The 15,137-nt window shown below is 42.1% G+C and overlaps 1 protein-coding gene across 1 annotated transcript in view; it reads left to right on the top strand.

Annotated features, from left to right (window-relative positions):
• The first annotated feature begins 11,212 nt into the window (after nt 1-11,212).
• LOC140495734 (sodium- and chloride-dependent neutral and basic amino acid transporter B(0+)-like) overlaps nt 11,213-15,137 on the top strand; it is a 30,984-nt gene continuing 27,059 nt past the window's right edge. The window contains exons 1-2 of the mRNA XM_072594786.1: nt 11,213-11,517; nt 11,727-11,880. Coding sequence (XP_072450887.1) covers nt 11,446-11,517; nt 11,727-11,880 — 226 coding nt within the window. The 5' untranslated portion in view covers nt 11,213-11,445. The remainder of the gene's footprint in view (nt 11,518-11,726; nt 11,881-15,137) is intronic.

The raw sequence follows: 15,137 nt of genomic DNA, 5'->3' as shown, positions 1-15,137 counted from the left end.
AAGCAGCTTCCTGTCCCCAGAGAAACAAAATGCCATGGATTAGAAACTCCAACGAAAAAGAAACAGAAAAGTCAGCTAAGCCCAGCAGATGTGGTTGGATGAACAGTGTTAATTCTAGATCTTGACTTTTCGTCTGAAAGTTAAGACCTGATGTTTTTCTCTCTGCCTGACCTGATGGGTCTTTCCAGTTTTTTTCTCCTCTGTTTAAAATTCCACTATTCCTTTTTCTCTTTGTTGACTGAGAGGACACAACAAAGTCCTCTCTCCTGATGTAGAATCATAGAATCCTTACTGTGCACAAAGAGACCATTCGAGAGTGTGGTGCTGGAAAAGCACAGCAGGACATCAGTATTCAAGGAGCAGGAGAATTGACGTTTCGGGCATAAGTCCTTCCCAAAACAATGATTCTCCTGCTCCTCGGATGCTGCCTGACCTGCTGTGCTTTTCCAGCACCACACTCTCGACTCTGATTTGCAGCATCTGCAGTCTTCACTTTCTCCAAAGAGACCATTCGACCCTTTGAGCCTGCACCAACCCTCCAAAAAGCATCCCCACACAGACCTGCTACCCCTGCCCCATTCCCTAACCCCGTATTTATCTGGCCAATCCATTTAACCTGTACATTCTTGGACACAACAGGGCAATTATAATGGCCAATCCACCTAACCTGCACACCTTTGGACTCTGGGAGGAAACCGGAGCACCTGAAAGAAATCCACAGGGACACAGGGAGAATGTGCAAACTCCACACAGACAGTTACCCAAGGCTTGAATTGAACCTGGCTCCCTGGCGTTGTTAGCAGTGCTAACCACTGAGCCACAGTACTAGCCTAATGGCTGTGGCTCCTGGATACAGCAATGAACAGCAGACAGCAATATGTTGGTAACATTTCTGGCTCATTTCTGGAAATGCTCTGATGAAAGGTTTGAGGGCCATCCTCACCCTGATAGTTGCTGACAGTACCATCCTCGCCTTGCTCTGTGACTGGCCGGTCCGCTTCCAAGAGATGATGCAGTTCTGCAACTACGGTCTTAGTAAAATGGAGTTGCTAAATACAGTGTGGAGAGTCCTCCCCACTCCTCCTCTCTTGCCAAGCAGTCTGTCTTCCTTGCATCTTCCACTCGACTCTGGCTCCACTCCCCCCCAACCCAACTTTGTTGCTACATCGCAAGGGGAACGATTCCCATCATCCCCATGACTGGGGGCAAGGAGTGTATTCAGAGGCATTGTCACTCCTCAACAGCCTGCCGAATTTTTCACAACTCCTTCAATCAGGCAAGATGGGCCGAACGGCCTCCTTCCGCACCGGAATAATTCAGTGAATCTGATTCACTGCTGCAAAGCCAAATAAATGAACAGGCCTGCTGACTGAGTGGAAGTGCCTTTAAATAGCATTACTGAGGAATGACCATCCCTCATCCAGTCAAGATATTGATATGGTTCAAAATGGCAGGTTAAGGAGTCAGCTCCAATGTCGTCATTCAAGGTTTACACTACTGGCTGCCTGCCCTGGGAATTTCTATGCTATCACCCTCAAAGGCACGAAGATCAGTATGGACTGCTTTGGAAATGGTCAGAGTACCACTTCCATCTCTCCGAGCTCCCACAGCCCTGGAACCATCGATGTTGCGGAAGTCAAATTTTGAGGCCATCTACAGACGCTGAGTGATGGAGGCGGGGTGAAGAAAAGAACCAATAAAGACACTTCCAGTTGTTGAATTCTGTTACTGGGGGATAGTGGAGCAGTTGGCACTGAAACCATCATGTGATAATTGGCAATCATCTTTGGAAGATGGATAACGCTTCCAAGGCCAGCATTCATTGCCCATCTCTACTTGCCCTTGAGCAGATTAGCTCTCTGAACCATGACAGAACGCAAATAAATGCTAACCACATCATCCTGGGTCAAAATATGTGTTGCTGGAAAGGCACAGCCGGCACAGGCAGCATCCGAGGAGCAGGAGAGTCAACGTTTCAGGCACAACCCCTTCATCAAGAATGTGGAAGGGGAAGGGACCTGAGAGATCAATAATGGGCTGGAGCTGGGGGAAGGTGATTGGTGGATGCAGATGGGGGGTAATTGCGATAGGTCGGTGGGGAGGGTGGAGTGGATAGGTAGGAAGGAAGATGAACAGGTGGAACAGGTCAGGAGGGCAGTGCCAACTTGAAGGGTTGGATCGGGGTGGGGGGTTGGGAAGATTTGGAAACCAGTGACACCAATGTTGGTGCCATGTGGTTGGACGGTCCCGAGGTGGAAGATGAGGCATTCTTCCTCCAGTTGGCAGGTGGCTTTTATTTGGCGGTGGAGGAGGCCCAGGATTTGAATGTCCTTGGGGGAATGTGAGAGTTTAGCATTACACACAGACCAGACAAGGATGACTGATTTTCTTCCCTAAAGGGCGTCTGTGAATCAGATAGGGATTGTTTTTTAATGACACATGACAATGGCTACCGTTTTAATTTTATTGAATTCAAATTTCACCATCTGCTGTGTTCAGATTTTAACTTATGTCTCCACAGCATTCGGCTTGAGGGCTCGTAACCCAGTGACAATGCCACCATACCACAACTGGATGTTAAAGAAGGATACATGTGGATATTTGTATGCACATTTTGTTTGCTTAAAATTATTTGACAATTTATCACTTTCCTACTCCACCCTGCCAGATTATGCTTGCACAGTGATGTTAATCTGTCAGAAAAATGCCTTTAACCAATCCCAATCCATTTGCTCAACATTCTCCTGATCGTTTACCAGGCTGTGGTTTCTGGTTGTCCCTTTTAATCTCAGGATCCTAGTCCATCTCAACCACTGAAGCACTTTCGAAGTGAAGTCAGTGTTACAAAACAGGAAGTGTGACAGCCAAAGTGTCCACAGCAAAAAAGCAATTCAATAAAAAACAGATTATCTGCAGTAGAAATTGTTTGGTAGATATATGTTGGTCAGGCCATTCAACGGGTTTCACTCCCACATCTTTAAACAATGCCAAGCATTTTTTCCTGTGCATCTGGGAAGGGAGATTTTTACCTTTCATCCAAAAGACGGTTCCTCTAATCACACCCCACTCTCTCAGCAATGCTCTGACATGTCAGCCTAAATTAGTTGCTCAGCTTTCTGAAGTGGGTCTTAATTGCTACCATCAGATTAAGAGGAATGTGACACCATAATAACAGGATGATATTGTGGATGCTGAAAACCTGAAATAAAAAGAGAAAATGCCGGAGAAACTCAGCAGGCCTGGCAGCACTTTTAGAGTGAGAAACAGATTTAAGACTTCTTAAGAACTGAAATGATTTTTTTTTGTGCCATGGAAGAGGAGGAGGAGGACGAGTGAGTGGTAGGATTGTGAGAGTGCCCAGGGCAAAGGGCAAAGAGAGTGCCAGTGGTGGTAAAAGGAGAGATAGATATACAAAGTGAGAGTATAAATGAAAAACTGGGAACTTTCTGCTGAAAAAACCAGCAAGACATAGTCTTGTCAAGGAGCGGAATTGTAAGAAAACTGGAGGACAGAGGTCTTGCTCTGAAATTGTGGAATTCAATGTTGAATCCCAGAGGATGGAAAGTCCTGAAGTAGAAAATAAGAAACTATTCCTCCAGCTTGCATTGAGTTTCTTTGGAACGCAGCAGCAAATCAAGGATAGAGACATTAGCATAGGAGGAAGGGGATTCATTGAAATGGCAAGCAACAGGAAGATTGAGGTTATTACTGCAGTCAGAGCAGCTATGTTCCAGCAGTCACCCAGTCTGAATTAGGTCTCACCAATGTAATGGAAACCACACTGTGAGCAGCAAATACAGTAGACCAGATTGAAAGAAGTACAAGCAAAATGTTGCTCCACCTGGGAGATGTGTTTGGGTCCTTGGAAAATGCAGAGGAAGGAGTTTAATAGGTGTCAATGCATGGGAAGTTGCCATGGGAGAGGGGGAGGTGAGGAATTGTTGAAAGTGACAAAGGAGGGAATAATCCCTGTGGAATGCTGACAGTGGAGGAGAAGGGAAGATGTGTTTGGTGGTGGTATCCTACTGGAGGTGGTAGAAATGACAGCGAATGATTCTCTGAATATGGATTTAATTCCATGTGTCCTCATGTACACTCCCAGTAGATGAAACCCCACTCTGAGACAGCAGTTGGTCAGAGCTAGCCCCACGATAAACATTGCCAGTGCTTTCAATGTCATTCTAGTTTCCACATTACAAATAGCTGGATTAATGATCCTTATATAGTGAGCAGATGGGACAAAGACCAGGAGACATATATGTTACATGTCATGACTGACATTTATCTCACATTAAGGAATTAAATCAATTCTTCGATAATTCATGAAGACGACAAACGTAAAAGAAGCCTTTGAGCATGTTCTGAATAGGAGATATCATTACACAAGGTGTGTAGAAGATGATAACATCGATGTATGATCCAAATAACAAATTAATGATGAAAATGGGAAGTTCAGATACCTCCAATGTGTTATGACCCACAAAATGCTGAAAGGGAATTGTTGTTCTTTAATTCCTATTCTTTGTCTGCCTGCCATGCAGAATATCACATATACAGGGATGTGTCACGTAGCCATCACATAAATGACAGATTGAGAAAAAAAAACACATCTAATGATAAAACAATAATGTTGTAAAGCTATCTGATCGGCGTGACTGTGTTACTGCCACATAATTCACTCTTGATGCTTTCTATGGTCCCATTGTAATCTCAGTGGGACATTTTCGAAGAGGTACTGAATCACTCTGTGTATCTTGGGCTGGTGAGTTCATTATTGATCTTGAGCGATCAGCATGAGAAATACTTTTTGCTTTAGTTGAGGTACAAACCTTCAGGGATGGAAAACATTTGATGACAAGTTCCATGAAGATCTGAGGCTAATTCAATGTTTCGTATAAATAAAGAAAGCAATCATTGACAGAGTAATGTACATTAAATTATTAAGTGTAATATATAGAGTTAAATGTAACAATTTGTGGGATTGGAGTTCAACGGCCACAGAAAATGAAGTTTGGGCAAAGGAAGATGGTTATATTAGGTAATTATTTTTAAGGTTAGTATAGGTTAGAAATATGAGAGATGGATGGGTAATTTCTTTTAACTTTGGGCATGACTACAATGTGTAGATTATTTATTAAATATCTCTACTTTATTTTTTTTGCATTAATGTTATTCCAAAATACTGTTTACTGAGCTCCCAAACAAAATCAACATTACCTTCATGTTAGCCATGCAATTTGGGAACCTATGTGGCTTCAGAAAGAATAATTACATGAACATAGAACAGTACAGCACAGCACAGGCCCTTCGGCCCTCGATGTTGTGCCAGCCTTTTATCCTACTCTAAGATCAGACTAACCCACATACCCTTCACTGTACTATCTTCCATGTGCCTATCCAAGAGTTGCTTAAACGTCCATAAAATATCCAATTCTACTACCACTGCTGGCCATGCATTCCACACACCCACCACTCTCTCTGCAAAGAACTGACCTCTTACAAATCCCCTAAACCGTCCTACAATCACCTTAAAATTACGCCCCCCGTGATAGACATTTCCATCATGGGAAAATGTCTCTGGCTATCCACTCCATGCCTCTCATCATATTGTCCACCTCTATCAAGTCACCTTTCATCCTTCTTCGTTCCAATGAGAAAAGCCCTAGCTCCCTCAACTTCTATTAGATTACTTACAGTGTGGAAACAGGCCCTTCAGCCCAACAAGTCCACACCGACCCATCGAAGCGCAACCCACCCATACCCCTACATCTACCCCTTACCTAACACTACGGGCAATTTAGCATGGCCAATCCACCTGACCTGCACATCTTTGGACTGTGGGAGGAAACCGGAGCACCTGGAGGAAACCCACGCAGACACGGGGAGAACATGCAAACTCGCCTGAGGCGGGAATTGAACCTGAGTCTCTGGCGCTGTGAGGCAGCAGTGCTTACCACTGTGCCACTGTGCCGCCCATAAGACATGTCCTCCAGTACTGGCAGCATCCTGGTAAATCTCTTTTGCACCCTCTCTAACATTTCCACATCCTCCTGATAATGAGGCAACCAGAACTGAATACAATATTCCAAGTGTGGTCTAACCAGGGCTCTACAGAGCTGCAGCATAACCTCATGGTTTTTAAATCCAATTCCCCTGTTAACGAAAGCCAACACACTATACACCATCTTAACAACCTTATCAACTTGGGTGGTAACTTTGAGGGATCTATGGGCATGGACCCCAAGATCCCTCAGTTCCTCCATATTGCCAAGAATCTTGCCTTTAACCCTCTTTCCGCATTCAAATTCAACCTTCCAAAGTGAATCACTTCACACTTTTCCAGGTTGAACTCCATCTGACACTTATCAGCCCATTTCTGCAACCTACAACAGCCCTCCACACTTTCCACAATTTCACCAACTTTTGTATCATCGGCAAATTTACTAACCCACCCTTCCATTTCCTCATCCATGACATTTATACAAATCATAAACAGCAGAACTGATCCTTGCAGAAACACCACTGGTCACCGAGCTCCAGGCTGAATACTTTCCATCTACTACCCTCTGTTTTCTATGGGTCAGCCAATTCTGCCACCAGAAGTCAGATTTCCCTATATCCCATACCTCCTTACTTTCTGAATTAGCCTACCATGGGGAACCTTATCAAATGCCTTGCTAACATCCATATACACCACATCTACTGCTCTACCTTCATCAACGTGTTTTGTCACATCCTCAAAGAATTCAATAAGGTTTATGAGGCATGACTTGCCCCTCACAAAGCCATGCTGATTATTTCTACTCAATTCATAGATTTCCAATTAATCATAAATCCTGTCTCTTAGAATCCTCTCCATCCTTTGTCCACCACTGACGTAAGACTGACTGCTTTGTAACTCTCAGGATTATCCCTATTGCCTTTCTTGAACAAGGGAATAATATTTGCCACTCTCCAATCATCTGCTACTACTCCAGTGGACAGTGAGGATGCAAAGATCATCGCCAAAGGCACAGCAATCGCTTCCCTCACTTCCTGTAGTAACCTTGGGTATATCCTGTCTGATCTAGGGGATTTATCTCTCCTTATGTCTTTCAAAATGTTAAACTCATCCTCCTTCTTAACATCAACCTGTTCAAGCATATCAGTCTGTTTCATGCTGTTCTCAGAAACGTCAAGGTCCCTCTCAGTAGTGAATACTAAAGCAACGTATTTATTAAGGACATCCACTACTTTCTCCAACCCCAGACGCAAGTTCCCTCAACTATCTCAGATCAGCCCTACCCTCATTCTGCCCATCCTCTTGTTCCTCATGTAAGTGTAGAACGTCTTAAGGTTTTCCTTAATTCTACCTGCTAAAGCTTTTTCATACCCCCTTCCAGCTCTTCTAAGTCCATTCTTCAGTTCCTTCCTGGCTACGTTGTAACTCTCTACAGCGCTGTCTGATCCTGCTTCCTCAACTTATGAGATTTGCCGCAGAAATTCACCAAAGTTCTTTAGAGAACACTTCCAGACACATGACTACTGCCATCTAGAAGGACAAAGGCAGCAAAGATTCCAATGCAAGCGAATTATATAAGAATATTGTTCTGACCTCATTTCTTTCTGTGTCCATCCCAGGAGAAAACCAAATTCCTCCATCCTTCACTTCCAACTGAGCGTTCAATTTCCAGCTGACTGGCTTTCCTCTCATCATTTGACGCAATATTAATGCAGCTGCTTATTTGCTCAACCTTTCCCTCATATTCAGCTCCTGGCAAAACCTTCATCCTTTCCCATTCTGTCCATTCCCCCGGAACAGTCGATATCATTAACCTCCCACTCCACCCAAACATAGGGCCTATAGACATACCCAAAAGATGCACACAGTTGTTTCAGCATTACTCACCAGGTTTACTGGGCGATATGGTGGCTCACTGCTAAGCACTCCTGCCTCACAGCACCAGGGACCTACGTTCAATTCCAGCCTCGGGTGACTGTCCATGTGGAGTTTGTACATTCTCCCTGTGTCTGCTCTGGTTGGGGGGATTGGCCATGCTGAATTATTCACAGTGTCCAAGGAGAGGCAAGTTAGCCAAGGGAAATGCATGTTTACAGGAATGGGATATGTCTGGGTGGGATGCTTTTCAAAGGGGGCACATGGTCTATTTCCACACTGTGATGATTATATAATATAAATACCTCATCAAGCAATATTGCTAATCATTCCCTTTGTCAAAACAGACTGTGATTTCAGTATTATCTTGGGGCTCAAAGAAAACCCCTAGTTTCTTTTGCCTATTATCAACCAATCTCTCTATTCCTTCTAACCACATCTTCTCCAAGAAATAAAAGAGCTGGTGGACATCTTTGCCATTATGGTTTGGACCATCTATTAAGTTGCCTTTATTGCATGAGCCTTTGAACATAAAACCAAACCTACCCTAGACCTCCCAGTGCCTGAATCCTGATCATTTTACCTCTCTCATTCCTCTCCTTCCTTCCATCATATATTTTCCTCCCTCATCAGTTCTGAAGAACGGTCACTGGACCCGAAACATTAATTCTGCCTTCTCTCCACAGATGCTGCCAGATCTGCTGAGTTTCTGTAGCAATTTTTTGATTTTGTAATCAATGGGATTGACATGCTGCTGCTGAACATTTCCACAAGTTCAAGTATATTTAGCTTTGCTGAGGGATATATATTAGGAGAAAGTGAGGACTGCAGATGCTCGAGAGACTGATGCTGGAAAAGCACAGCAGGTGACAGCATCCGAAGAGCAGGAGAATTGATGTTCCGGGCATAAGCCCTTCATCAAAGATATATATTGTTCATTTGAAATGAACTGTGAAAATGCATTGTTGAGATTTGAAACTGACACTCATTTTGATGACTGAGTGCCTGAATAATTTGAGGCACAACAAGAGTGGATATCGACATTCAAATATGTCTATAGAAACTGCAATCTTCTATTCATCCTCAGTAAATGGGATATAGTCTGGGTGCTGTTCTCTGTACTGAAATGTACTTAAATCTCATTAAGTTCTGCCCTATAGATCTGACTCATCTAATTTAGCCAGTGGGTGAAACCAGACTGCAACAATCTTTGGCAAGTAATGAGCTCTGAGTAAACCTGACAAATATTCCCAGAGCATTATTAAATACTCAAAGTCTTTGGCAACAGTCTGAAATGACACCAGTCTGTTTGCAACCTTGGAGTCAAAATTTACCACAAGATGATATTCCACGACCATAATCATGACGTCTCCTCTAAGATCAGCTATTTTTAGCTCCACAACATCAACCAACGTCACTCCGTCTCAACTGCTCTTGAAACTCTCATTCATGCCTTAATTTCCCTCAGCCTGACTATTCCAACACACCCCCCGGTTCGTCGCCTACATCCAACTTCCAAAAAACTTCCAAGCACCCATGTGCACACAGAAATATTGGTCCCCAACCAAGCAAAGTCTTGATTTTAAACTTTTCATCCTTGTTTTCAAATCATTCCCCGACTTTGCTCCTCCTGAATGCTTCTGTGTCCTCCAGCCCCTCCACCTACTGAGATTTCTGTGTTCGCCTCATTCCGCCCACTTAAGCAACTGGACTTTAAGTGCTCTAACTACTGATAACAATGCCTACAGTCACCTAAACTCCGGAATGCCTTTCCTAAAAATGTCTTACTTTGTTTTTCCCCTTTGAGACACTCCTTAAAGCTGATCATTTTCATTACCTAATCTCGCCTTTCTCTTTTTCTGTGTAACGCTCATGTGAAGCACTTTGTAGCATTTTATTACCTCAAAGATAAAGTCATTGTCTTTCTCCTGTGAAGGTTAAAGCAAACTGTGAATGTTTCATTCCTCACTTTCAGTATCATGTTTATGATGGTTTTATTTTATTGATTATTAGCACTGTGTGTATCTTAAGGAATGGAATTTGTGCTGTGCTTCGTACCAATCAGAATCACAATGATATTTTTACCAAATACTTTACAAATGTAATAATCAATCCCTTCGAAGCAGCTTAATTCCAAAATTACTGCAGTTTTTGTTATAAAAAAACTGCCGCACAATGTGAAAATATATTCTGAAACAGTTTCAGGAAAGTCCCTCCTGCCCTGGACATACCGGTTTTGCAAGGTCCTGTTGAAACACTATAATGTCTCATTGGTACAATATAAATTACTCAAAACACAAAATTCTTTACATGATATTATAAAATAAATATGTTTTACTCATTAAAAACAATGTAGTTTGAAGCTGATTTTTACCTGTTCAGATGATAATAATTTTGAAGTGACATCCATCTCAAAAGTATAATGAAATGATTTTACAACAATGCAATTGTTTTTAAATCATTTTATTATTCTTTAGAGATGGATGCCACTTCAAAAATATTATCATCTGAGCAGTTAAAAATCAGCTTCAAAGGCCAGTTCTTGCAGCTCTACTAAACACAACTAACCTTTTTTTTAATAAATCACACCCTTTACCCAACTGAGTAACAATTACTGTGAATGATGTTCGTGAGAAAATATGTGGAGCTTTCAGATATTGGACAGCATGCTCAATGTTACCTTACCACAGATAGATTAAAGTGAGGAACTTCATTTAATCGAAATATCATCTGTCCACTAATAATGTAATTGTGCTGTTTTTGTGATGACTTTATACACAGTTACTGTATTTTCACAAATACAAACAACAATAAATGTCTATCGATGTAATAGATTAACAATGTTAAGGACAGTTGATTCCAAGATCCTGTTAGATTTAACAGTACAGCATTGCTACTGCAACACAATGTAAATACCAAATGCACAAGATAACAGGTACACCGTAAGCAGCACAGGTACAAATGTACAGATTTCACTTTGCGGTGGATGTGAGCCCACTTGGAAGTGAAGCTGAAGCAGGTAGATTCAGAATAACTGGAGCGTGACCAAATGGTCAGACTGCCAGTTCAAAGTCTGAAAGAAACTCAGGCACCAATAGATTTCCTTTAAGTTTCTGCATTTGAAAAGATTGTTCTATTTTTAAGCAACACGCAGTCCTGCTTTGCCTAACCTCCTGATTGATGCAGGTGTGTTTGATGTTTTTCCCTTAAAAAGTTCAGCTCTACCTAACCTGCGGATACTGAATAGCTTTACTTGTTTTTAATTTTCAACACTAATACAAATAGTTAACAATTGATCATTTTGTTCTAGCAGATCGATGTATTAATTGAAGAAATATTCTGGGAACTTGGATGTCATCATAATCTGAATAAACAGAGCAACACCCCTTTTAAATTGCATATAAGGAACTGGGTTCTGACTGTGTAACAGGCATTACCTACTGTGGAGCTGAGTAAACCTCAACAAGTGTCCCGGAGCAAGACAAAGTTGGAAGATCTTTGAACAAAAAAAGCTGCTGAGTTTTCCATCCCACCCTCAATAAACAAGAGAAATTCATCATTGTTCAAAAATGGACAAGAAGCAATTGCCTTTACCTGGGTTCTTAAAGAAAAGTCAACAAATACAACTTCCAGAGAACACAGTGAGTATTTACCAGTCGTGAAAGTAAACTCATACAAATCCCTGAAAGGTGTTGTGGAATTTGACAAGTGTGAATTGTGGAGGTTTGCAGTAGGTTCCAAACTACCAACCGGTTACTCCAGATGGAGAAGAGCACAGTGTTTTTGTAGTTATATGCTTTTACAGAGCAGGTGTAGTTTCTGATTCAGTTATTTCCTCTCTCTCCCCCAGGCTGCAACCAATGACCATGTAAGTGAAGGTGATGAGAATGTAGAACGAGGGAACTGGTCCTCGAAGGCTGACTACTTGCTCTCGATGATCGGTTACGCTGTGGGTCTGGGCAATGTCTGGAGATTCCCGTACCTGGCTTACAGAAACGGAGGAGGTACTGTAATCAAGTCCAAACTACAGGGCAGAGAAAGCAGAAAGAAATTAAAGGGGTCAACCCTTGAAGTAAAAAAAATTCAATTCAATAAAGCTGGAAACCCTTTAGTACGAGATAAATCATGTAGATTTGAGCTAAGTATAAAGAATACTAATTTCACTATAGCTTTAAACTGTACATTGTCTAGAAATTCTAGTGAGGATTCCAGATGCAAGTTCACAATGACATAATGGTCAGCACTGCTGTTTTACAGAGTGCATGGGTTTCCCCTAGCACTCCAGTTTCCTCCCACAGTCACAAAGATGTGCAGGTCAGGTGAATTGGCAATGCTAAATTGCCCATAATGTTAGGTGCATTAGTCAGGGGTAAATATAGGGTAGGTTAATGGGTCTGGGTGGGTTACTCTTCACAGGGTCGGCGTGGACTTGTTGAGCAGAAGGGCCAGTTTTTATACTGTAGGGAATCTAATCTAAAAAAATGTGCAGGCGAATGAGCCATGCTAAGTTGCCCTGTAGTATCCAAGGCCAAGTGGGTTGGCCATGGTTATTGCTAGTTTACGTGGTGCGGGGTGGGGGGGGTCTTCCACGGGTCAGAATGAATGAATGGCCTCTTTCCACTCTGTAGAGATTCTATGAATCATGCATGCAAATAATGTAAACTTCAATGATATTGAAGTCGGGTTAATGCAATGCAATGAAAGTGATCAAAGGAAACCAAGAGCAGAAATGTCACAACATTTTTAATCAATACACTGTATCAAAGAGACAGAAAGTATTTTAATTCAGTTTGACATGAACTCGACAAGCTCGGTCTTCTCCGGCTTCACTTCGTTGATGGATTGAATTTCAGAACTGGAACTAAGCATTAAACATGCTCCATACATTAATGTATATTGACATCATAAATTTCTTTGGAAATTATGATATGGCCAATTGAATAGGTGAGACTGAAGACTCATTGATTATTCTGTGCAGTGCCAGAGAGAAGTCTTTCAGAATAGAGGGATGAATGTCAAACAATTACATATTTTCAATAACAAAACAATACCTATGCCCTGTCCTTACAGAGGTTTAGAGTGCTAATTACTTTTTTTTAGAATCCCTACTATGTGGAAACAGGCCATTTGGCCCAACAGGTTAACACTGACCCTGTGAAGAGTAACCCATCCACACCCAATCCCCTGTCACTCTGCATTACCCCTGACTAATGCACCTTACCTACACATCCCCGAACACTGTGGACAATTCAGCATGGCCAATTCACCCTAACCTGCACATCTTTGAACTGTGGGAGGAAATTGGAGCACCCAAAAGAAACCCACGCAGACGTGGGGAGAATGTGTAAACTCCACACAGTTAGCCGCCCAAGATTGGAATCGAGCCCGGGTAAGGCAGCAGTGCTAACCACGGAGCCACCATGCTGCCCCATAATAATCTAAAATTAAATTGATCTTCCGTGAAAATAGTACTTCTATGAAGACATCTCCAGCATTTTTCATCCTTTAGAAATGAGTAATATCCAACTCCAGGGCATTGTCAGAAGGGGGGGAGACAGAGCACTGCCCTTTCACACAGACTGTTTAATATGTCTGCCTGGAGATCGTGCACAGAACTTCCAGCCTTTTTCTTCCTCATGTTTATGTGAAACATTCATATTTCCATATAATGTGTAACAAGAAGCATTTACAAAGCAACTTCTCCAATTTCTGAACAGAGCCCCACCCTTAGGAATCAGATTACAGGATGTCTTTAAATATATAATTGCTAAAGAATTATTCACACAACAGGTTAGCTTACTTACATACCTACAGCTCAGGTTTCCACTTCCAAGTCATTTCTTGCCTTAGTTTTGCTAGAGATGCGCAAGTATTAGGAATGCTCCTTTAAGTTAGTTTGAAAAATATTCCCATTGGCTTCTTTTCCCATTCTTTAAGTTACAAGGAAACCTCCCATCAATATAAATCATTCCAATGAAATGTCATTGGACTGTGGCACTTGAAAGTACACAGGTGTAAAACATCTTTCTGTTTCCTGACCATCATGTGAAAATAGATATGTGTAGAATTATATTGAAATCTACTTTGCCACTGAATGCCACTGATACGTGTCAAAACAATCTTAATACAATCTGCTCCCTATATCTCAGATCTTGAAGGGATTTGAGTATAGGAGTAGGGATGTCATGCTGCAATTGTACAGGGCCTTGGTGAGACGATGGCTGGAATACTGCAGGCAGTTTTGGTCTTATCTGAGGAAGGACGTTTTGGCTATGGAGGGAGTCCAGTGAAAGTTTAGCAGACTACTCCCTGGGATGGTAGGACTGATGTATGAACAAGGACTAGATTAGTTCAGACTATTTTTACTGGAGTTTAGAAGAATAAGTCGGGGAAGTGAGGACTGTCATAGAACCCTATAAAATTCTAACCATGCTAATGAGAGTGGCACAGGGCTCAATGGTTAGCATTGCTGTCTCACAGCACCAGGGATCTGGGTTCAATTCCTGCCTTAGGTCACTGTCTGTGTGGGTTTCCTCCCATAAGCTAAAGATGTGCAGGTTAGGGTGAATTGGCCATGCTAAATTGCCCATAGTGTTCAGGGATGTGTAGGTTAGGTGCTTTAGTCAGGGTAAATGTAGGGGAATGTCTCTAGATGGGTTACTGTTCGGAGGGTTGGTGTGGATTTGTGCCAAATGGCCTGCTTCTACACTATAGGGAATCTTATCTAAAAGCAAATGCAGGAAGAATGTTCCCTATGGGAGGAGAAAGATTTAAAAGGCTTCTGAGGGGCAAGTTTTTCACACAAAGGAAAATTTGTAAATGGAATAAACTACTAGACGAAGTGGTAGATGCAGGTACAGTTACAACACTTGGACAGGTGCACGAATAGGAAAGGTTCAGAGGGATTTGGGCCACACGCAGGCAAGTAGGATTAGTTTAATATGGGAAACTTGGTCAGCATGGATGAGTTGGACCAAAGGGTCTGTTTCCATACTGTATGACTCTATGACTATGACTTTATGACTGGGGAGTCCAGAACTAGGGGTCACAGTCCATATGGGCCATTTAGGACGAAAATGAAAACAATCTCTTCACCCAGATATAGTCTATGGAATTCTTTGCCACAGAATGTAGTTGAGGCCAAACTGTTGGATATTTTCAAGAAGGATTTAGATAAAGCTCTGAGAGTTTAAGGTATCAAGGTTATGGTGAGAAAGTGGAAACAGGGTACTGTGCTGGATGATCGACTATGATCATAATG

The sequence above is a fragment of the Chiloscyllium punctatum genome, chromosome 25 (assembly GCF_047496795.1).
Source record: "Chiloscyllium punctatum isolate Juve2018m chromosome 25, sChiPun1.3, whole genome shotgun sequence".
Taxonomy (NCBI): domain Eukaryota; kingdom Metazoa; phylum Chordata; class Chondrichthyes; order Orectolobiformes; family Hemiscylliidae; genus Chiloscyllium; species Chiloscyllium punctatum.
This window is presented reverse-complemented; position numbering and strand designations above follow the sequence as displayed.